This window comes from Phocoena phocoena, chromosome 5 (genome assembly GCF_963924675.1).
Source record: "Phocoena phocoena chromosome 5, mPhoPho1.1, whole genome shotgun sequence".
In the NCBI taxonomy this organism is placed as follows: Eukaryota; Metazoa; Chordata; class Mammalia; order Artiodactyla; family Phocoenidae; genus Phocoena; species Phocoena phocoena.
The window spans coordinates 44901797-44926061 of record NC_089223.1 but is presented as its reverse complement, the minus strand read 5'-3'; the positions used below and the strand labels follow the sequence as shown (position 1 = coordinate 44926061).

General features: G+C 34.9%; 1 protein-coding gene across 1 annotated transcript in view; it reads left to right on the top strand.

The window, feature by feature from the left end:
• The window catches only part of MRPL1 (mitochondrial ribosomal protein L1), a 54140-nt gene extending 48667 nt beyond the window's left edge, over positions 1-5473 (top strand). Inside the window, exons 8-9 of the mRNA XM_065877849.1 lie at positions 3793-3874; positions 5291-5473. Of these exons, the coding sequence (XP_065733921.1) occupies positions 3793-3874; positions 5291-5409 (201 nt within the window). The 3' untranslated portion in view covers positions 5410-5473. The remainder of the gene's footprint in view (positions 1-3792; positions 3875-5290) is intronic.
• Positions 5474-24265: the final 18792 nt, after the last annotated feature.

The following is a 24265-nucleotide window of genomic DNA, read 5'->3' as shown; positions in this document are numbered from 1 at the left end:
GCTTCCCTGGTGGCGCAGTGGTTGTGAGTCCGCTTGCCGATGCAGGGGACACGGGTTCGTGCCCTGGTCTGGGAAGATCCCGCATGCTGTGGAGCGGCTGGGCCCGTGAGCCATAGCCACTGAGCCTGCACGTATGGAGCCTGTGCTCCGCAACGGGAGAGGCCACAACAGTGAGAGGCCCGCGTACCGCAAAAAAAAAAAAAAAAAAAAAAAAAGAGGAATGATAATGGTTCCCATCTTTTAGGATACGTGGGAGAAATGAATGAGAATATCTATATAATGCTTAGAACAGAATTTGTCTTAGAGTAAGCACCCAATAAATAGAGCTGCTCGATTATTATTATTATTATTACTGCTGCCACTGCTGCTGCTACTACTTCTACTACTGCTGTTACTTAATGTTGTATAGGAGATACACAGACTGTCTTGTCTTCCTTTTCTTGGTTTAGACTTTCAGGAGTCAAGGGAATTGAGTATTGGCCCACCTGCAGAAACCATTGCCAGGCTACCCTATTTGTAACCCTAGAACATTCATTGCACTTGGAAGGGGTTTTGGAGGTCAGGTGTTCTAACAAGTGCTTATCCAAAGCAGCAGTCCTCTCTGCAGTTCCCAGCTAGAGATGATTAGTCATCTAGAGGCTGTTACATTTACAGTGGCAGAAGCTGGCCAGTTTAGGTGGAAAATATGATTGTTTAAAAACTGTGCACACACACTTTTCTTTTTCTTTTTCTCCTCTGTAAAATGTAGAAAATTAAGTTGAATCCTTTTTCCATACTGTTGTCCTTAGTCCTTCAAAGTATTTGAGCCGAATTAAACAGCGACACTGGAGGTTCTCAGAGTGTAGCCCTTTTAACTTGAGCCCCTTTCCTCAGGAGCCTTTCTTCTCTCTTCCCCTTTCTTTTATTCAAAGAATCCTCGAAGACCCTAAAAGCATAGGCTAAAATTTTTGTGTGCCTGTGTGCATTTTTCTGGTGCAAGTTTTGATAACCCGAAAAAAGTTTAAGAATCACTGTCTTAGACACTCTCATGACTATAGTTTATCCTGCATATATCTGCATCTCAAAGGGACAAACAATGGTTAAGGACCACAGTTTTTTAGTTTTCTCATAATGGTAGAGAGTGATTGAAAACAAAGGTTAGGAATTGCATAGAAAGAGGAAAATCTGAGAGTTAAAGCCAAGAGGTATAGTTCAGCTGTATCGATTGAGCCACCCCCCTGACATCTTTGGGAAGTCTTCCATTTAGTCTGCTTAGGGAGTTATTTCTGATATAATAAGGATGTTAAGCAGAAGGGAGGATTCAGTAAATCAGTCTTTTCTTAAAAACATTTATGCTACAGAACAAGGAATAACTATTTTGCCCTGTAGTGGACAATCACTTTAGCTAAACATAGGTACTGTTGTGACTATTACGTATTCAAATACACACATATGTACACACACAGGTACAGTGCTTAACATAGTTCAGTATCGCCTTCAAGGTCAACCCCTTCCACTCCCCCAGGCCCCACTTTTTTCCCGCTTTGCCAAGTCTGATGCTCTGCTATTGAGAATCTAACAGATAATATATCCTCAAAATGGTCCTCCTTACCTTTGTCAGGCCACAGAATGTTACGGTGTGGAAAAGCACTACTGGAAGAACAGAGCAACTGAGATATAGATGGAGAAGCTTGTAAATGTTGCTTTCCTGAGTTATCTCTAGATCATTGTCGGCCCAAATAAGTTTCCTATGCAAGTTTTGATAAAATGCATGCATTCGTGCATACATTTTTTTTTTACATAGCTCTTTGTCATCAGTAGTCAATTGTGTAATCCAAGTTATGCCCATAAAATATCTTTTTCATAATTTTACAAAATATCTAAAAGAAAAAGTAAAGTGAGGTATTATGGCTAAAAATATATTTTAAGATTCAGTAGAGGACATAGTACTGATAATTAGAGGTGCTAAAATTTGGACAAAAGTGTAAACTATACTTTTGGGTGTTTTTGTTTTTGTTTTTTGCGGTATGCGGGCCTCTCACTGTTGTGGCCTCTCCCACTGCGGAGCACAGGCTCCGGACGTGCAGGCTCAGCGGCCATGGCTCACGGGCCCAGCCGCTCTGCAGCATGTGGGATCTTCCCGGACCGGGTCACGAACCCGTGTCCCCTGCAACGGCAGGCGGACTCTCAACCACTGCGCCACCTGGGAAGCCCTAAACTATATTTTAAGACAATTTGTATGTTTTAAAACTTAATGAAACCATTGAAGTCATTTGTTTTGCATTTCTTTTTTGTTCTTGTTGTTGTTTGGGTTTTTTTGTTTTGCATTTCTAAAGCCCATGTTGTTAGGTTATTGTAAGAATGGCAATATAAGTCTGCAGAAAGTATAGTTACAAAAATCTGAGACTTTAGTATATACAGTCCAACAGTATAGCTTATAACTATCAAGGAAGATATACTGGACCTCTTGCTTTTTCTTGTATCTATTGCTTTCCCAAATCTAAGGTAGGTATAGGTCTTTACAAAGGGTAAAGGAACTCCTTAGAGCTGTGTTGGTTACTTAAGTTGGTAATAGAAAGGAGGACATTTTGAGGGAAAGTGGAGAATTAAGAGAGGAATGAAAGGACACATGTTGATACTCTTGGTGTTTTGTTTTGTTTTCTTTTTTTTTTTACCATAGCAAATGTAAGGTGCCCTGTCTGTCAGTGAACTACCTACTTCAATACAACTTAAAGTCTATAAGTTCTATGGATTTAATAAGGAGAACTAAGCATTGCTTGATTTTTTTCCCTCTCCAAACTCCCACTTGTGGATTGGCATAAAGTGAAAATTCCTCCAGTAATGCCCAAGCCTTCTCATTTAGGGTTTGGTACTGCATCATGCCTAAGTGAATGTCGAATAAATGTTGTCTGATGATGATGAGAATAATTTGTTTCAGGAGGAATTCTCTTTATGCTTATGTACTACATTTCTCACAATGGTCTCAAGAGTCATTGGAAAATAGAATTCTTGTTTGAACTCTTACTGTCTAATTTTTGCCAATTACACTATTGTAAGTTTTATATGAATTTCAAAAACTGGATTCATTTGGCAAAGTGCAAAATCCTCTAAACATAGGAATGCAATAGAACTGATTTTAACTGGTGTATTTAAGAAGAATAACATGTACTGAATTTGAATGGTAAACTCAAGGACTTTCTAAAGATGTGTGCTGGGTTTAGGTGTTTTATGAATAGGGCTCATTCACTATATATTTACTTACTGTGGCTTTTACTAAGTAGCAGGATAATTGTTATTGCAGAGTTAGAGTGTTAGCATAGCATCTTGAAAATGTCTCTGTGTGGGATATGTTATGTGAATGTGCGTTGTCACGTAGTTTCATTTTGGACTTTTGAAAGCATTAACTTCTAAATATTTTCTTAGTTTATTTTAAAAAATAAACAACTTGAAGAAAAAATATCACTAATTCCTTGGTGGTAGGGAAAGGGTGGGGGGAATGGTGTATTCTGCCCCAGGATATGCTTTGGGGAAATTACTTGGAATTCAAGGAATCGCAAGTGGAGCAACTTTAAAACACTTTGCTATAATGTGTTCTAAAAGGTAATTAAGTCTTGACATGTAAAGACATGTTAATGTAGTATTCTGAAAAAAGTTATGGAAGTTTTTTTCTTTCACAGTAGGGTCTCCTAATACATAATTTGCACTAGTTGAATATTTGAAAAAACTGTCTGGAACAACTATTGATACAGTTACCAAAAATTGTATTATCATCTCACTTTCACATCATTAACGTTATATATCCTTTTCTTTCAGCTGGATATGTCAAGTGACCAGATAGCTGCCAATCTGCAAGCAATTATCAGTGAAGTTTGTAGGCAAAGACCGCTGAATTTGGGTAAGTGGTTCCCTGGGGAAGATTTCCTTGTAGCTTTGTGATACTTTAAAAATGTAAAATATTAAGAAAACAATCCAGTTAATATGCAACTGCAATAGCAATAATATTTCCAGGGATTAAAGAAATACAACTTAATTCTCCAAAGGATTCCTAATGACCTTATTAAGAAGTTGTAGTTGTTTGGAGAGGAGACCTCTTTAACATTAATAAGGAATACATCGTGAAACCTTTATAAATTCCCACATTATTTCTACCATTAAATGTAATAAAGTTTGAAAGAAAACTGTAACGGATTGCCTTAAACTTACAATAGTGTTTAAGCAGAAACTAAAGTCATTTATGAGGTAGATGATATTTTGAAGCCAGACCATTCACTTTGTCACTGGTACTAGCAGTTGGCTTTCTTAATCTTATTTATTTTAGAAAAGAAACAAGGTTTTTAATCATGTCACAAGAATCACTATTTATAAATGGGGTGATACGTGGAGAACAGTGAAACTTGATGTGGAAGCTGTGTCATAGGCTAGGAACACGTGTAGTACCCACTGCATTACCTGCCATTCACAGTCCTTCCTCAGGCAAACATGTTCTCTTTCCGCTGGTTGAAAGCAAGCAAGAGTCTGTAACCCTCATTTGACTATGCACTTACAGGCTTACCATTATAGGAATCTGTCATGTTTCATTTTATAAACCAAGTGTATAATTAAAACACAATCTCACGTTATGTTTAACCTTCTTTGGGAGTTAAACACACTGATGAATAAATACCTCATTTGTTAATTCTATTGTGCTAGATATGACCATAGTACTTAGTGATTGTATGTGTATAGATTCTTCTCTTTCATGGAGAACTTTGTTTTGAGTATAGGAGCCTCTGAACCTATGTCAGGAGTAGAATGATGAACAGTAAATCTCTAAAAGCAATGTAGTTATCTTCTCTTTGCCGTTTTAACTGAGGGTCCCTTAACATTGTTCTTATGAAAGGCTTTTTAATTTTTAAGGAATTTTACTAAATGTTTGGTAACACAGAGTTAGCATCTGTGCTGACTGTTTTAAATAAATATTTAGAATCTTGCCATCAAATGTAAATATCATCACCTGTTCCCTTTACTGTTGACTTTGCAATAAAATAAATTCTAGGTGATCCCCTTCTGAAAGAGAGAAATGAATTATTAGTGAATATGTGTAGTTTCATCTATAAATTTCTAATATACTATGGTACAGCTAGTTTGTCTTCTACTCTAGAAATGGAGCGATCTTCTCTTTGTTATAATTCAAAATAATAGTTCAGTAATATCAGTACTTTTCAAGTGAAAATACAACACGAGTCCTATAAAGTTTCTTGTTGTATGTTTGTGTTTGCTCATTAGGTATCTAGGGAATAAAATGAAAATTGATTCTTGTCTTTGTTTTCAGGACCCTTTGTGGTACGTGCTTTCCTTCGAAGTTCAACAAGTGAAGGTTTGTTACTAAAGATCGAGTCATTATTGCCTAAAGAAGTAGAACCCAAAGAAAGTGACAAAAAAGCTGCCTAAATGTGTTACATTGAGAAATTATTTTCAGTGGATCAAGAAACAACAGAGAAAATTAAAAACTGTTTAATTTCTAAGTTTGGTGTCTTGTTATTTCTTGATCATCATACTTGAAAGTAAATTTTATCACTGGAAAATCTTATAGTACTTTCAAAACTAAGAAAATAAAATTTGCTCTGTGTCTGAACCTAACTTTTAGATCATGTTAAATTTTCTTCCTTAATATTCAAATTCTGCAATCTGATAACTATAGCAGCAATTTCTAGCTTAATAACTTTCCCTTGAGAGTTATACCATCTGAGGGAAAAGTAACATCCTCAGTTCCCATAAGACAGAGAACGGCAGAGTCATGAGCTACATCACAAATATGACTATTTTCTAAAGAAAAAATATGGAAAATCTTCATTCTAATAATTCCTTAATGTCTTTTGTGATAGCATGAGTATAGAAAATGATTAAGCCCTTAAAACAAGCGGGTGGAAAACTTTTTTTTCTCTTAGGAATCAATTTATAGTATTTGTATTTTTTTGTAATAAGAATATTGTATATTTTATTTATTTTTAAAAATATTATATATTTTAATGGTGCTTTGTAATATACAAGGCACTGTGTATGGTGTTTTTATATACTTTATTTGATCCTGAATTCCTCTGCTTAATAGCAAGTTGTTAGTGTTTGTTGAATGAATATCCCATGAGGTAGATAAAACAACTTAATTTATGGTTGAAGGATCAGGCTGCCAGTTTGCATACTGGTGTTGGTCCTTAAGTATTTACTGGTATGTGACAAAACAAAAAAAATAAGGATAATTTTGTCATGCAGTTGCCAACTGTCCTTTCTTGGGAACGATTTCTTTTACTCTGAGACTGTCTTCCACTTTTTTTAGGGGATGTTCAAGGGCTTTTTCTTATATGAAAAAATAGTCCTGATAAATTTGTTGGTGGGTTTTAATAACACTCACTTTGTAAAGAATATTTTGACGGCTCCATATAGGTCTCCCCAGTTGTTTTTGAAATTTTAGTGGTCTGACAAGTCCAAAAGACTGTGAACCACCATTGTACTCCACTAAGCCTTTTTTCCCACAGGAAAATTAAAATTTAAGGGCTGTTTACCAAAAGCAACTGTAGCATTAACTACAAAACAGTAACAGCAGTTACCTTTTATTGAGTGCCTACTACTATCTTATGCTTTTTATGCATTCTCTCATTTCATCCTCGCAGGAGTTTAGTAAGAAGGGTGGTACTCTCACTTTACAGTTAAGGAAATTGAAACTTGTGTGAGGTCCTCTAAGTGGCACACTAAGATTCAAACCTACATTTGTCTGATTTTGAAGCCTGTTCTCTTAACCATTAGACTGTTTTACCTCCTTTTTATGTGTTCTAAGATAAATTAAACTATTTAACCAATTTTAAATTTTTAAAATATTGAATAATTACACTTCAGTTTCTCAGTATGTCTAGTTATGGGGTTATGGCACAGTGATGTGAGGAAAGTTGAAATAAAAGGGTTGGAGGAGTGGGATGAGAAAAAAGCAGCACAGGATGGAGAGAAAAAAGATATCTACTTGTTTCCCACATTTATGGTCTTCTGAAAGCATACTGATTGTTATTTAAAGACCCTAGATCACAGAGTAGAAACTCTATTACTGTATTTGTGGGTTTTCTGATTAATAGAGTAAGTATACTCTTATTATAGAGAACTTTAGAAACACTAATAAATATAAAAAAATAAATCACTCAGAGTCCTACTACTCAGATAACCAGTATTAATATTTTGGTGCTTCCCATTATCTTTTTCAATTGACAGAGAAAGAGAGACAGAGAAACAGAGGGAACATGTACACACATGATGTTATATAAAGTAAGCATTTCCCCATATTATTTAAAATCTTATATGAAAAGCATTTTAATGATTGAGCGATATTTCATCCTGTTGATGCTCTAATTTATGGAGTCAGTTCTTAGTTTTGGGGCATTTAACTTGCTTTCAGGTCCCCCTTAACCTTATCATTTACAATACTTTGGAGAAAATCTTTGAGCATAATTTAGTTTCCTCTATATTTCTAGAACTGACCTTCCTGAGTTAAAAGGTATGATATGGCTAAAGGTCTTAATTATGTCTTAGAAAGATGCCTTTCTGAGCAGAACAAACCAGAACAAGGAAATATGGTTGGAAAACTTGCTCTGGGCAAGAGCATTCCAGGGTCTTATTAACTGGCCTATGAATAAATTATTCCGTAACCTTCCATTAGAGCATTTTTCCTATTGGCTAACTGGAACTAATGTTGAGTGTTCATAATGGTATATGCTTCTGGAAAAATAGTAGAATTGCACTAGATTACTGTTCACATAAACCTCTCTCTTTTGTGTTATTAATGTATTTTCTTCTTTCTGAGAAAACAGTAAATTAAAATCTTACGTTTAAAAAGAGTAAAAAGTTTTAAATAATTATGGTAAATATCAATACTAGTGATTCTCAAACATTATCCTGCATCCAAATTACCTGGAGGGCTTGCAGGCACAAATTGCTTGGCACCAGTCAGCATCTGGGGTGGGCCTTGAAAATTTACATTTCTAATAAGTCCCTGTTGCCAAACCCAGTTCGTGCACCTGGTGCACAGTGAGGCCAAACAAACCAAAATGTTGGAGTTTGGAGCAGAGAAAGGTTTATTTCAAGGGCCGAACAATGAGAATGGGCTGCTGGTGCTCAAAAAGCCTGAACTCTCCCAAGGTTTTTAGGGAAGAGTTTTTTAGGCAAAATGTGGGGGGAGGACTGAAAGGTGAGTGACCTTCCCCTGATTGGTTGGTGATGAGGTAACGGGATGATGTTCCACAAAACTCAGTCATTAGCCTTCAGGTTCCAACCTGTCTGGGATCCAGAGCTTGTGCTCTGACTGAAGTTACCATCCTCTACCTGGGTGGGATAGTTCCTGGAGAGCTATCAGGTTATGTATAGCCCTTGAGGAGGAACCGGTACCCTGCCCCATCGCTGCCCTTTTTCTTGACTGCCTATCCTTTATTTCTGCATTCCTTCACTCTTCTGTTTGCATCTGCCCTCTGGAACTCAGGGAACATCTAGGAGGCTAAACCTTTTCCCTACAAACAAGGAAGTGGAGGACAAGGAAAGGGTCCTGCTCAGTTTCATTCGCAGGTGATGATGTTGCTGGTTCAAAGACTATATTTTGAGAACCACTGATACTTACTAATGGATCTTTAAACCCTGGATAAAAAAATCTCTGGCTTTCGTATCAGCATTAGTTTTTTTTCAAATTTGACAGGTAATTCTTGTGCAGCAAGGCTGAGAATCACTGGTGTATGCAATTAGCCAAGTTATAAGAGGTGAAAAATGTTTAATAAAAGTCAAGATTTTAAAAGACTGAGATGAAAAAAAAGATAATGCACTGAATTTAAGAGCCAGGACTAGTTTCTAGCTTCCTGGTCTATCCCTATGTGTAAACAATTTAAATTCCTATGGGAAAACAATTCAAAATCTGGCATCTTCCATAAAACAAGGACATCATGAGGTGATCATCAATGTACTTTCTAACAAAAATTTTATGACACAGCTTTTGTAGTTGGCATTTCATGTTGTTAGAAATGATGAGATAAAACATTATTAATTAACATTACTAATATAAACACACGTAAACATAAGTTTAATGGTATTACTTATCTTGTTAAAGACCAGAGGCTTATGGTGGGATGGGGAGACCTACTCAATAGTGACTTTTTTTAATAGCAAGTAGTAATCGCAGTGTCCAGTAGGTGGCAATAGTAACCTTTCATACAACTTTTAAATAGTTGTGTACTTATTGGTAAATATTTGTTTTCTCATTTGACTATACAAATAAAATAGCAAAAATACTTTATAGACCCCTGGAGCTTTGTTTATTTGTTTATTTTTTGTTCTGTTTTGGGCATGTTACAGAGGTTGCTTTAGTTGTCACTCTGCAATAATGCATTTTTAGAATTTAAAGAATTCGTTTCTGTTTTAACTTTTATTATAGAATTTTTTCAGATATACAGAAAAAAAGAACACCCATTTACTTACCACCCAGCTTCAGCAATTATCAACATTATGCTCTTGTTCTAGGTACATCTATCCCTTCCATCTACCTACCACTCCCTAGCTTGTCCTCATCCTTGCTAGAGTAATTAAAAGCAAATCCCTATAAAGAGTTTTAAGAATAATCAAGCTATAATTACAAGAAAATTTTAGGTCCATTTTTCAGAGCCCAATGTTTTTGTGTTCTGCTCTGGCCATTGAGGGCATTTAGGTTCTTTGGATTGTATTTTTCATGTAATAATGGGCAAAACACCTATTTCTAGTGCTTTGAGAACTTAAGAGTACATAGTAACAGAACTAGCCGCAAAAGGTTGTATATAAGTATCAATACTTTAAAAAATAAGAAGGAAGAAATTGGTATCTTCACTTAAATTTTTGTTTTGAATCAAAATATGAAATTAGAAATGTAACTATTATAAGGGATAGGTTGAAATAATAGTTTTCATTCTGAAGGTATTCAAAGGAACAAAAAGTTTTACTGTATTGCTTTATTTTAAAAAATAGAAGGACATTAAATAAATTGGGCAAGTAGAGAAAGAAAGAACACAATCAAAAATTTAAAGAAAACAATGACCCAGAATTCCTTAAATAATTGCTTAACATTTTGTATACTTCCTTTTTTTCTTCTTCCCATGGGGAGGTCTCCTTTTTCTCCCTGAAATAACATGGTTGTGATCATGTTGGGTATAGGGTAGGAAGGGAGATGTCTTGGCTTTGGCCGTTTCCCACATCTCCAGCTCTTTAGTCACTTTTATTTGAAAAAAGCCAACCGAAAGCAATTTTCAAGTATTTGCTAAATGAAAGGTTTAACACTTCCTATATCTTGTCATATGTTGCATAAAACTTTATAGTATTGTTTCCTAAGTTGGTAATTACTTTAATTAAAATTAATTTATGTAAATTTTAAGTTGAATAACCCAGTGTTTCCCAAAGGGCAATAAGTGTACCAAGGAAGACAAAGAAATGAATTTTGATGGTAAGTGAGCCACATCTTTAAGAGTTTAGTATGTTTTACTATATAATAGGAAAATATAACTTGCACATAAATGACCATGACTTCATGGGCATTGTTGCCTAGGATGATTATTTGTAAAGTCTATTGAAAAATATTGTGTAAATTATGTAAATATATAAACTATATAAACTGCTTTCCAAAGTAGTTATACAATTTTACATTTCCTCCAGTAGTGCATAAGGGTTCCAGTCTCTCCACATCCTTGCCAACACTTGGAATTGTCTGTCTTTTTTATTATAGCCATTCTAGTGAGTGTGTAGTAGTCATGTATGTTTTAATTTGAAAATAAATTATTTTGCTGAGAAAGTGTTTGGGGATAAATGATAGAGTTTTAAATTTGTGCCATTTAGAAGATGGAGTATATTTATACTATGAAGCTCCAGAAGTAGAGGTAGGACTAATGTAGACTTTATAGGGAAGCAAATTCTGGCAAAAAGCTAGGCAAAAGTTAAATACTAATGACTTTCTTGCAAAGTTGTAGTAACCTTTTTGTTGAATATGTTTACATCCAGCTGTTTCAGTGTTTCCTCAGTTACAGTCAACAGAAATTAACCAGAGAAAAAATGTAATGTAAGGATATGTAGTGATTCACAGAATCTAAGGAAAAGTGAAACAACTGGTACTTGGAAAGGATAGGAAGCAGTGCATGCAGCTTAAGGGATCTAAGTAGCAGGAACCAATGGACAGCTTCTTCAGAGAGCTACTGTCAAGGTGAATTTGTTTTCTGACCTTGTGTCATGTCACTCTACTCCAGATTTAAATTTTAAGGAGAAAGAGTCTGTTTGGCCTAGTTTAGTTTACACGCCCACTCCTTGGTCAGGAGAAGGCAGAATTGATAATCTCACCAAAACTGCATGCAGTAGGGTAGAAGAAATTGCCCAGGGGCAATATTGAAATGCCTTCATCAAAAGAAGGGGCTCACTGGGTGCTGGGCAGGCAAGACCAATAGATGCCCACTATACCACGTCACTATCTCTGATGAATGACTAGGAAGAATTAATAGCAATGATAGGAGAGTCAACAAATCTCTAAGGGTCATTCATTCCTTGAATATTTATTAAATGTCTCTTCCTATGATTTCTATGAAATCAATGTATTTCTTTGAGTAAAAACATTTACTTTGTTACTCAAAGTATTTTTACATACATAGCAAATATTCTTTGAATGCAAAAAAAATCTTGCCCATTTATTTTTTGGAGGGGAGAAATGTCAATTTCATTTTATTAAACATAAATAGGAACACATAAACAGATTCCCATGGTAAAAAGTTTAAATCAGATATAGCAAAACTTCTATGATTCTCCCAATCAGCCTCCCTTGTGGCTCCATGTGGATCTCCTATACTTGTACAAATTATGTTCCTACATTTACAGTTAATTGCCTGTTGACATATGTAGGTTTTTCATATTTAAAAATAGATAGTATTAGCAAGTACTTCTTTAAGGTAGATTGCTAAAATAGTATAGTGGTTAACAGCACAGACCCTAGAGACAAACTATAAGGATTCAAGTTCTAGCTCTCCTATGTAGCTGTATATTGTTGGCATTGCCCAGTAATTTTAAGGAAACTTTTTATTGAATTACAACACAAATTCATAACTATGAACAGCTTGATGAATTTTCCTAAAGTGAACATGTACCTAGCATATAGGTCAAGAAGTAGATAATACCAGTACCCCAGAAACCCCTTTGTTCCCTCCTTGAAAAGTACTCCTCTTCAAGGTAACCACTATCATGACTTCTAAGAACATGTATTTGTTATTCCTCTTTTTGAACTTTATGTAAATGGAATAATAATTACCATATGCATTTTTGGGGGGAGGCCCAGGTTCACTCAGTATGTTTATGAAACTCATCCATGTTGTATGTATTTATATTTTATTAATCCTCATTGCTGTTTTAATATTCCATTGTGTGAATATATCACAATTTATCCATTCTACTGTTGATGGACATGTGGATTCTTTACAGTTTGAGGTATTACAAATAATGCTATTCTGAACATTCTTATACAGTTTTTTTAGGGGAGGTTTTAGGGATTTTACAAATAATGCTATTTATTAACATTCTTGTTCACTTCTTTTGGTGAACATATGTATGCATTTCCCTTAGATATATACCTAAGAGCGGAATTGCTGGATCATAAGTTAGGTATATGTTCATTTATAGTAGATAATGCTTCACAGTCTTCCAAAGTAGTTGTACCAATATAACTTCCAACGGTGTGTGAGAGTTCCCACTGATCTATATCCTTGCCGATAATTGGTTTATCTTTTTCATTTTAACCATTTTGCTGAACGTGACGTGGTCCAGTAATTTTTGAAGAATGTAAAAATCCCATTAGTGGGGAAGACAGAATGTAGTGTGTCACTCCCCAGTGATTGAAGTTGGCTCTGAGGTCGGGCAAGGCCCGGGCTGGGCAGACCTGCCCTAGGGGTGAGGGGTTGCTGGCATGTCAGCACTCCTGCCCTTCTTCATTACCCTCTCTCTGTATTGGGGCCCACATGCCCTTTGGAAAAAGGGATCACCTGAGAAGCGCAATACAAGGGCTTGTCCCTTGCATCTGGGCTGGTGATCTGGGCAGAGGCTGGGACAGGAGCCACAAGAGTCAGATAGTTTTCCCAGGAGAGGCCCAGTGCCTCCCTCCTTCCAAGGGTCACCACCTTCCGGGCTCCTCCTGCCTTGTGCCCCCTCAGGCCTTCCAGACCCTTGTACCTTTACTGCTGTTTGATTAAAAGCCTGTTAAAAAAAAAAAAATTATCAGGTGATCTAGAGTTTTATGGCATTTATAAAATAACTTTTTCTTTAAAAAATTAAAAGAGATGGAAGAAATCCATTATTCTCTGACTCCAACAAGTTCCTATCTTCTGGGGGAAGGATTAATTTGGTTTGGATTATCCTATGTAATAAAGGGCCCTCCATCAGACTCTAGAACCTGGTTTTGAGCATTACCCCTTTTTTATATCTAAATCCCATGTTTGGTAAAATTAGGGGTTTAAGGTTTTTAAATTATTGTTCCTGGTATATTATGCAATTTCAAATATTACTACTCTTACCCTAGACTGGAGACTGCAAATACCTGGCTCACATTCTGTCATCCCTTGTTTCCAACCAGGCAGACTATGACAGATGACGTGACTCACAGAATGTTCTCCCACTGATTTCTGTGTGGTCTCAGGTTTTTTTTTTCTCAGTACAGTGCTCCACGTAGTCACACGGTTGAATAGAAGTGTGATGGAAGATTAAAACACTCTTTTCATCCTGTACCTCAAGGTACAAGATGATCAGCTGAGTCTTAAAATTTTCTTAAGTATTGCCATTGTTGGTTGGCCCTATGTTATACTGAGAGAAATGTGACTCATTCTTAGAAAGCTGTCATTTAAATCTATTACTTAGTCATGCTAACTGAGGAGCTGGCTTACTTTTATTTTATTCTTGTTTAAAATTTTTTGTTTTCCTTTCTATTTTAATATTTAATTGATTTTTTTTTCTTTTGGACTGGGAAAAATTCTGAGAAGTTTGCTGCAGCTTCATAGGTCAAAGTAAGTTAGGGGAAATGACTTGAAAGAGGAGGAAAGATGATACAGATACAGGGTTACACGTGAATACTGACAGTTTGGGGGTTAGGGAGACCTTTAGAGGCCTCTGTGGTTTGGGAGTATATTGGTTATGGTATGATATATATTGATTATAGCTTGCCACTTGAAATTAAAATTAATTTATGGTAGTGAATTACAAAGTAGCATTTTTCAAAGCGACATGTTAGAGAATAAGTTGCTTCTTTAAAAATTTTGACTATGCTAAAATGATAAAGCTGATGATTAAAACCTAAGATGAAAGATAATTAAAACCTGAAAGGGATAAAGAAGGAAGGAAGGATGGATGAAAAATAAAAGAGTTTGGTGATATAGATGAAACCAGGAGATAAGTTTTAGCAGTAGTAGTTTATGCTAATGTCATATTCCCAGCTCCAGCCCTTACTAAGTATGTTACTTTGCGCATTCACTTGCCTTGTGAGCCTCAATCGTTTTGACTATAACACAATCATAAGAAAGGTCACCTTTATTAACTCAAAGTGTTGTGAAAACTACTCAGGTAATGTAAATGAAATTATTTTATAAAATGAAGGTACAATCAACTGCTGTTATCATAAATACTAAGATAATATGTGAGCCTCAACATGTAAATAGCTCAAACTAGGTTAAAAAAAAAAATTCTAGCTTTCCTTTTCTGCCCATAATGGAATAACGTATACCAGACTTGCCCTCTACCTGTGAACAGCTAGAAAACTGGACAAAAATATTTGAAGCTACTGTTTGCTGACCTTGGAAAACATGCAATACGGGTGTGTGTTCTCTGGATGGAAACAAATAAGTTGTACAAAAGCCTCAGCATTCTGCCTGATGTCACTTTCCAGACCCTGCACAGGAAGAGGGAAACCAAGGAAAGCATGGCGGTCTCTTTATAGAAGTCACTGAGATCGGATTTGGGGGAGGCTGTGGCAGCTTCAGTTTGTGAGGCATGACACCAGAGATGTAGGTGCTATTCAGGGAAGCTCCAGGACTCTGCAGGGGGGTTCATTGAGACTTCTGCTCTGTGCTAAGATGGACCTGCATAGATTGAAATGCCACAAGGCTAGACTAAACGCAATTATTGGGGAGCTTTAAGTTGAACAATTCCCAAAACTTATATGTGGCTGAGAGACATTTGAGTTTTGACCACCAGAGTGGCAAGACATTGTTGAAAATCCTGGGCATTCAGTAGATACCCCAGAATTGTGCCTTCAAATAGGGCTAAAAGAGCTCTAGAGTAGAGGCTACTCTGGACCACCAATAATACTTTAAAAACAACCTCAAAAGGATCAAATTGACTGGCAAGGAAGTTAACTGCCTGCCAAATTCAACACTCTCTAAATGCAGAAAACAAAATCCAAAATTTTAAGAACATAACTTTTTTGGTGTCTGGTACCCAATAAAAATTATGACATGCAAAAAGGAAGGAATATGTAAGGAAGAAAATCAGTCAATAGAAACTCAGAAATTATGGAGATGAATGAAGTAGCTGACAAGGGCTTTAAAACAACTATAGTAAATATGTACACGTATATAATGAAAAACATGAGCATAATGAGGAGAGAAATGGAAGACATTAAAGAAGGCAAAGGGAGCTTTAGAGCTGCAATGCAATTTGGAAATGCAGTGTCTGAATGGAAAATTCACCAATGGATTAACACCTATAGCCACTGCAGAAGAAGCATGACTTAAAGATACTGCAATAGAAACTATACAAATTGAGGTACGGAATGAAAATAGTAATAAAAGGCCAGATCCTCAGTGATCTGAGGAATATTCAAAGTGATCTAATGTACGTGTAATTGGAGTATCTGAAAAAGGCAGGGGAGAGGAGCCAGAAAATATATATTTGAAGTAATAATGGTTTAATTTTTAACAAACAGGATGAAAACTATGATTTCTAAATCTAAGTAGATGAACTTCAAGCAGGATAATTGAAAGGAAAACCATTCTAAGGCATATCATATTCAATTTGTTGAGAACCAGTGGTAACATAAAACTCAAAAGCAGCCAGAGAGAAAAAGAAACATTAAATACAGGGGTACCAAGATAAGAATTACTGATTTCTTGTCAGAAATAATGCAAGCCAAATAGGGAATGGAATGATAACTTTAACATGCTTAAAAAAAAGTTAAAGTAGGGCTTCCCTGGTGGCGCAGTGGTTGAGAGTCCACCTGCCGATGCAGGGGACATGGGTTCGTGCCCTGGTCCAGGAAGATGCCACATGCCGCGGAGCGGCTAGGCCTGTGAGCCATGACCACTGAGCCTGCGTGTCTGGAGCCTGTGCTCCACAACAGGAGAGGCCAGAACAGTGAGAGGCCCATGTACCACCAAAAAAAAAAAAAAGTTAATGTAGAATTCTATGTCAAGTGAAAATATCCTTCAAAAATGAGAGAAGCATGAAGACTTTTTTGACAAATAAAACACAGAAAATTTATTTCCAGCAGACCTGAATTACAAGAAATGTTAAAGGAAGTCCTTCTAGAGGAAGAAAACTGATACCAGTATAAACCCAGTTCCATACAAATGAATGAAGAATGCCAGAAATGGAAAATTTGTGGGAAACTATGAAAAATGCTTTTCTGATTTTTATCCTTTCTTTTAAAAAAATTACCTTTTAAAAGCAAATGTAATAACAGTATGGTGGGGTTTATAACAGTTTGAAGTAAAATGTAGGAAAATAGCACAAAGGTTGGCATGGTATATACTTATACTTGGCTTATTTCAGTTGTGTTCAGCTTTCTGTGTTCATCTAGTATTTTTAGTGGATGAAATCACATGTAAAATCAAAAGTCAAGTTAATACTAAAAATTTTTTTATCGTGTTAAAACAAGTTTGCATTTTTGAAAACATTGTAGTAGAACTGATTGTATAGTTCACCTAGTATGACAAAAGTTTGCACCCATGTTACCATGGTGAAAATGAAGATACAGAAAATTTCCATCACCCCCAAAAGTTTACTTATACACTTTGTACTGATTCTTGCCTTCAGCTCCAAGCAACAGTAGGTTTGTGTTCTGTCACTATAGTTTTGCTTGCTGTAGAATTTCATATGGATGGATCATACACTGTTATATATATGTTTTAATATTTTAAAATTCATCCACATTGCTGCATGTATCAAATAGATCATTCTTTTCTATTGCTGAAATATATTCCATTGTATAGATATGCCAAATGTATTTATCCATTCATTCACCTGTTGATAGGTATTTGTGTTGTTTCCAGTTTGTGGCTATTATGAATAAAACTTCTCTGAACATTAAAGTACAAGCTTTTTTTGGTGGACATTTGCTTTCTTCTCCCTTGGATTAATAATGGAACTGCTAGGTCATATGGTGACAGCTTTCATAAGAAACAACCAAATAGGTCTCCAAAGCGTTTGTACTATTTTATACCCCCAACAGCAATGTCTGAAAGTTGAAATTGCTTCATATCCTTGGGAAAAGTTGGATTTTTAATGTTTAATTTTAGCTATTCTAGTGGGTGTGTAGTGATATTTCATTGTGATTTTAACTTGCATTTCCCTAGTGACTAATGATGCTAAGCATCTTTTTATGTACTAATTAACTGTTCTTCTATCTCCTTTGGTAATTAGTACAAAGTGTCTATTCAAATCTTCCGATCTTTTGAAAAGTTGGATTGTTTGTCTTCTTATTGAATTGTAAGGTTACTTTATATTATCTGGTTTCAAGCCGTTTATCAAATATATGTATTGCAAATATCTCCTTCCAGTTGAGGACTGACTTCATTTTCTTAGTTGTGTCTTTTAAAGAGTAGAATTTTATAATTTTCATAAAGACTATTTTATTAATATTTATTGTATGGTTAGAGCTTTCTGTGTCCTAATATATCTTTTCCCTCACAAAAGTTGCAAAATTTTTCTTCTGTATTTTCCTCTATTACATGTCTTTTATAAGGTTAATAAATTTTAGCCTTTACTTTTAGATTTATGATTTATTTCAAATAAATTTTTTGCATGATGTCATGAAGGGAGTATATTTGTTCCATACTGATATCCAGTTGCCCCAGCACCATTTGTTGAAAAGACTGTCTCCCTAGACTTTGCACCTTGGTCAAAAATTTATTAACCATATATGTGTAGGTTTATTTTTGAACTCTCTATTTTGTTCCACTGGTCTGTTTGTCTGTCATCATACTACTACCACATTGTCCTAATAACTGTAATTTACGGTAAGTCTTGGAAGTCAGAAAATATAAGCACTCCAACTTTGTTCTTTTTTTTAAATATTTGTTCTGGCTGTTTTATATCATTTGTATTTCTACCTACATTTTAGAATCAGGGAATTCCCTGGCGGCCCGGTGGTTAGGATTTGGCGCTTTCACTGCAGTGGCCCATGTTCAGTCCCTAGTTGGGGAACTAAGATCCCGCAAGCTGTGCAGCGCGGCCAAGAAAAGAAAAATTTTTTTAGAATCAACTTGTCAATTTCTACCACAAGGTCTTCTGGGATTTTGATTGAGATTTCATTGAATCTACTATATTCTAATTTAGAGAGAACTGGTACCTTAACAATACTGAGTCTTCTAATCCATGACTGGTATATCTCTAAACTTATTTAAATCTCCTTCAATGGCTCTCAGCAAGAAAAAGTTTGAGGAAATTCCTTTCTGTGCCTAATTTGATGAGAGTTTTTGGTTGTCGTTGTTGTTCCTGAGTAGGTGTTAAATTTTATCAAGTGCTTTTTCTGAATCTATTTAGAGAACCACGTGGATTTCCTTTTTTAGTTTGTTAACATGGTGAATTTCGTTGATTATTTTTAAAAGGTTAGACCAACTTTCTGTTACTGGGGTAAATCCCACTTGGTCATGATGCATTATCCTTTTTATATGTTGCTAAGTTAGATTTGATAATATTTTATTAGGAACTTTTCCAACTAGGCTCAGGAGAGAGATTGGTTTTTAATTTTCTTTTCTTGTGATAGCTTTACTTTTGGTGTCAGAGTAGTGGTAGACTCATAATAAGTTGAGAAGTATTCCCTCTATTTTCTGAAACTTTCTCTAAGACAACTATTATATCTTCCTCAAATGTTGGATAAAATTTACCAGTGAATGCATATGGAATTAGGGTATTTTTTGTTGGAAGATTTTAAGTTATTTCATTTATTCAGATGATATAGGGCTATTCAGGTATTTTTTTTTTTTGACAGTTTTGGTTTTGTAAATTTTGGCTATCAAGGACTTGGTCTGTTTCTTATAAGTTGTCAAATTTATTGCAATAAATATGTTTAAAACATTTCTCTTTGACTCTTTTAATATATATGGAATCTATGGTGATATCGCTCTTTTATTTTTATACTGGTAATTCATGTCTTTATTTTTTTCTTGATTCTTCTAAGCTAGTTTATTATTTTATTGATCTTTTTAAAAAACTCAGCTTGAATTTCACTGATTTTTCTCTGTTGTTTATGCATTTTATTTTTAATTGGAATTTTCACATACCATGTAATTCACCCATTTAAAGCATACACTCAGGGTTGTTTGTTTGTTTTGTTTAGTTTAGTATATTCAGAGTTGTACAACCACCACCATAATGAATTTGAGAACAGTTTCATAACCCCAAAAAGGAATCTATCCAGTCACTCTTCATTTTCCCCACATACCCTTCCCTAGTACCAGGCATCAACTAAACTACTTCATATCTCTATAAATTTGCCAACTCTGGACATTTCATATAAATGGAATCATGTAATTTGTGGTCTTTTGTGACTGGCTTCTTTCACTTAGCATGTTTTCAAGGTTCATCTATGTAGCATGTATCAGTGCTTCATTTATTTTTATTGTTGAATAATATTCTATTGTATGGCTACATCACACTTTGTTTATCCATTCATCAATTGGTGGAAATTTGGATTATTTCCATTGCTTGGCTATTGTGAACAATGGTGCTATGTTATTTGGGTACAAGTTCTGTGCAGACATATGTTTTCATTTTGCCTAGTATATATACCTAGCAGTGGAATTCTGGGTCACATGTTAACTCTGTGTTTAGTCTTTGGAGGACATACCAGGTTGTTTTCCAAAGTGGCTGCATCAAATTATATTCCCATCAGCAGTGTGTGAGGGCTCCAATTTCTCCACATCCTTACCAACACTTGTTATTATCTGTCTTCTTGATTGTAGCCATCCTAGTGGATGTGAATTGGTATCTCATTGAGGTTTTGATTTGCATTTCCCTGATGGCTAAAGATGTCCTTTTTCTCCTCAGCTGGAGTTTTGCTAGAGATTGTGTTGAATTTGTAGATCAATATGAGGAGTATTGCTATCTTGATGATATTAAGTGTCTCTATCCATGAACACAAGATGTCTTTCCATTTGTTTAGGTCTTCTTTATTTTCTTCAGTGATATGTTGTAGTTTTAGCATACAAGTCTTTCACTTTTGTTAAATTTATTCATAAGTATTTTCTTCTTTTTGATGTTGTTATAAATGGAATTATTTTCTCAATTTCATTTTTAGATTGTTCATTGGTATTGTATAGACCTTCAATTGACTTTTGTGTATTGTTCTTGTATCCAACAACTTTGTTGAATTCAATTATTACTCTTAATTGTGTGTGTGTGTATTCCTCAGGATTTTCTGTATTCAAGATTATGTCATCTGTGAATAGGCATAGTTTTGCTTCTTTTTTTCCAATCTGGATGCCTTTTATTTCATTTTTTCCCCATAATCTGTCTGGCTAGAAACTCCAGTGCAATACTGAATAGAAATGTCAAGAAAGGACATCCTTGCCTTGTTTCTGATATTAAAAGGAAAGCACTCAATTTTTCATCATTAAGTTTGATTACCTGAGGGATTTTGTAGATGCCCTTTATCATGTTGAGGAAGTTTCCTTCTATTCTTAGTTTGTTGAATATTTTTATCATGAAATGTTGAATTTTTTTAAATGTTTGTTTTGCATCTATTTGGAAGATTCTGTGGGAATTGTCCTTTGTTCTATTGGCATGATATATTAATTGATTTTTGGATGTTAAATCAACCTTGCATTTTTGAGATAAACCCTTGGTTATATTGTATGATCCTTTTTGTATATTGCTGGATTAAGTTTGCTAGTATTGTGTTGAGCAATTTTGCTTCTATATTCGTAAGAAATATTGCTGTATAGTTTTCTTTCTTGTGAAATCTTTGTGTGGTTTTGGTATTGGGGTGATACTGTCCTCATAGGATGAGTTGGGAAATGCTCACTCTTCTATTTTTACAATAGTTTGTGAAGAGTTGTTTTTTAAAAAAATATTTGAATTAACCAGTGAAGCTATCTGGGTCTCAGCTTTTCTTCTGGGTGATTTTTTATTTCTAATTTAATATCTTCACTTTTTCTAGGTCTATTTGGATTTTCTTTTTCTTCTTCAGTTAGTTTTGGTAGTTTGTGTCCTTCTAGGAAGTTGTCTATCTACGTTACCTAATTTGTTGCCATACATTTGTTCATAGTATTTCCTTACTATCCTTTTCTGTATGGTCAGAAATTATGTCTCCCGCTTCATTCCTGATTTTAGTAATTTGAGTCTTCTCTTTTCTTTGCTTGGAGAATCTAGTTTAAAGTTTGTCAATTTCGTCGACTTTTTCAGAGAACCAATGTTTGGTTTTATTAGTTGTATCTATTGTTTTTCTATTCTCTATTTGATTTATTACTACTCTAATCTATCATTTCCTTCCTTCTGCTTGCTTTAGATTTAATTTACTCTTCTTCTTCTAGTGTCTTAAGGTGTAAGTTTAGGTTATTGATTTGATATCCTTTTAATTTTTTAGTGTAGCCATTTAAAACTATAAAATTTTGCTTTAGCTGCATTCCATAAGTTTTAGTATGCTGTGTTTTCATTTTCATTCATCTCAAAGTGTTTTTCAATTTCCATTGTGATTTCTTCTTTGACCCATTGGTTATTTAGTAGTGTGTTATTTAATTTCTATATATTTGTTAATTTCCCATATTTGTTTGTTATTAATTTATAATTTCACTCAATTGTGGTAGTTGGAGAACATATTTGGTATGATTTCAATCCTTTTAAATTTATTGAGGTTTGTTTTATGGCCCAGCATACGGTCTATCCTAGAGAATGTTCTACGTGCACTTGAGAAGAATGTGTATTCTCCAATTGTTGAATAGAGTGTTCTGTAAATGTCTTTTTTTTTAAAAAAAGTATCTATTTATTAGGCTGTGCCAGGTCTTTATTTGTGACATGTGGGATCTTTGTTGCCATGTGCGGGATCTTCCTTGCAGCCTGTGGGATCTTTGGTTGCGGCACGCAGGCTCTTAGATGTGGCATGTGGGATCTGGTTCCCTGAACAGGGATCGAACCTGGGCCCCCTGCATTGGGAGTGCAGAGTCTTAACTGCTGGATGACCAGGGAAATCCTTGTAAATGTCTTTTAGTTCTAGTTGGTTTAAAGTTGTTAAAGTGTGCTACATTTTTATTAGGTAACATCTTTGTTTTTCTCCTCCTCCTCCTCCCCCCCTTACCCCTCCCTCTTCCTTCCCCCTTTCTCTCCTCCTCTTCGTGTGTGTGTGTGTGTGTGTGTGTGTGTCTGTGTGTGTGTGTGTGTGTGTGTGTGTGTGTGTGGATGACATAGTTTTCATTATTCTTCTAACCCCATTTCCCCCCTGGGTCCTTTATTTTTTATTGAGGGGATTTTTATAGCACTATGATTTTTAGGAATACTTGGGCTGAGTTATAGAAGAACTGACTGTATGCTTTAAATGGGTACTTTTTAAAATATAAATTATACCTCAGTAAAGTTGATTTTAAAAGAAATTAATAATTCTGGGTAAAAGTTATTTAAGATTGTAAATTATAGTTTCTTAGAGTAACAAATAATTGTATTGAACAGAAAGATTTTGAAAACTTACTCCCTTAAAAGAGATTTTAATAAGTCTATCCACCCTTTTCTAATGGGTATTTAAATCTATTTTTCTACTTCCACTAAACTTGTCATATAAACCCAATTTTTCCCCACAAAGTTTGGATTATTCTTTTGTCTTAAATTGTTTAGTAAAATGCTTCTACCTTTATTATTATTATTTAAAGTTTAAAAAAGTTACTGATGATTGGCAATATCTGACCTTAAAATTCTATCTGTGAACCATGTCAGGCTAAGAGAGCATATTTACCAGCAATTGTTCTTTAATTCAAAATACAATGTTCTCTTTATGTTCATTTAAAAAGGAAGAGTTGGTTCCAACTCTTACTCTTCTCCCAATATTGCCTGCAAAGTAGAAAGCAATTTTGCATAGATTAAAAGCCTAAGTTAACCATTTACAAAAGCATGTGGACTTGTCAAGTCATCTCAATGGATTCATTGAGAATTCAAAGGAATAAGAAACAGAGCCTTCATTATATGTCTTTAGCTTGGCTAATCATTTAGCTTTAGCTAATCATTTAACAAACATTTGTTCCCATGGGAAAGTGATGTTGCGGTATACTAATGATAACCTTCAACATTCTAAAAGAATAAAATGCAACACAGCAAAACCTGTTGAGTGCTTACTAAAAGTAAGGTATGTTATGAATTTGGTTTGATGATAGTTTATAATTTTGAAGGCATATTTTGAGACTCATAGCCAAGTTTTAATATTAAGGTCAATAGACATCATTGGGCTTCTAGTTGTGAGAACTAAAGTGATAGAGGTAAGTGAATAATGCGTCATTGTTTTCTCCAAATGTTTATTTTCATAGATCTGTCTCGGATGGTTAATTCTAGATGATATTGATAAACTTCTGACTTGGTGATAGTTTGAAATAATGATATGTGTAAAAATGAATGAACATTCTCTAAAAATACACATCTTCTCAAAAGAGTGACCTGGTTTTGTTAATAAATTTTAGCTTAAACATATAGTCTAGCTGTAAATTAGGGAACCTTCCCTCCCTGTTGTTTTCTCATTAGATGCTGTTCTTCCTTTATAGTACTTACTACAATTTATTTATGTGTTCATTTATTCAGTCTATGTCCCATGTCTAACTTTCATGTATATATTTTTTACCACTATATATCCAGTACCTAGAACCATGCCTGGCATGTAGTATACACTCTGAAAAAACTGTTGAATAGCCAAATAAATAAAATGTCAGGAGACCGGCCTTGAATCCAGTCTTAACTCCATTCTGACTTAAGAAATAACTTGAGCAAGTGACTTGCTCTTACACTCTTTGTGCCTTTTTTCCCTTCTGTAGTTTAGTGATAATAGTACCTTACATAT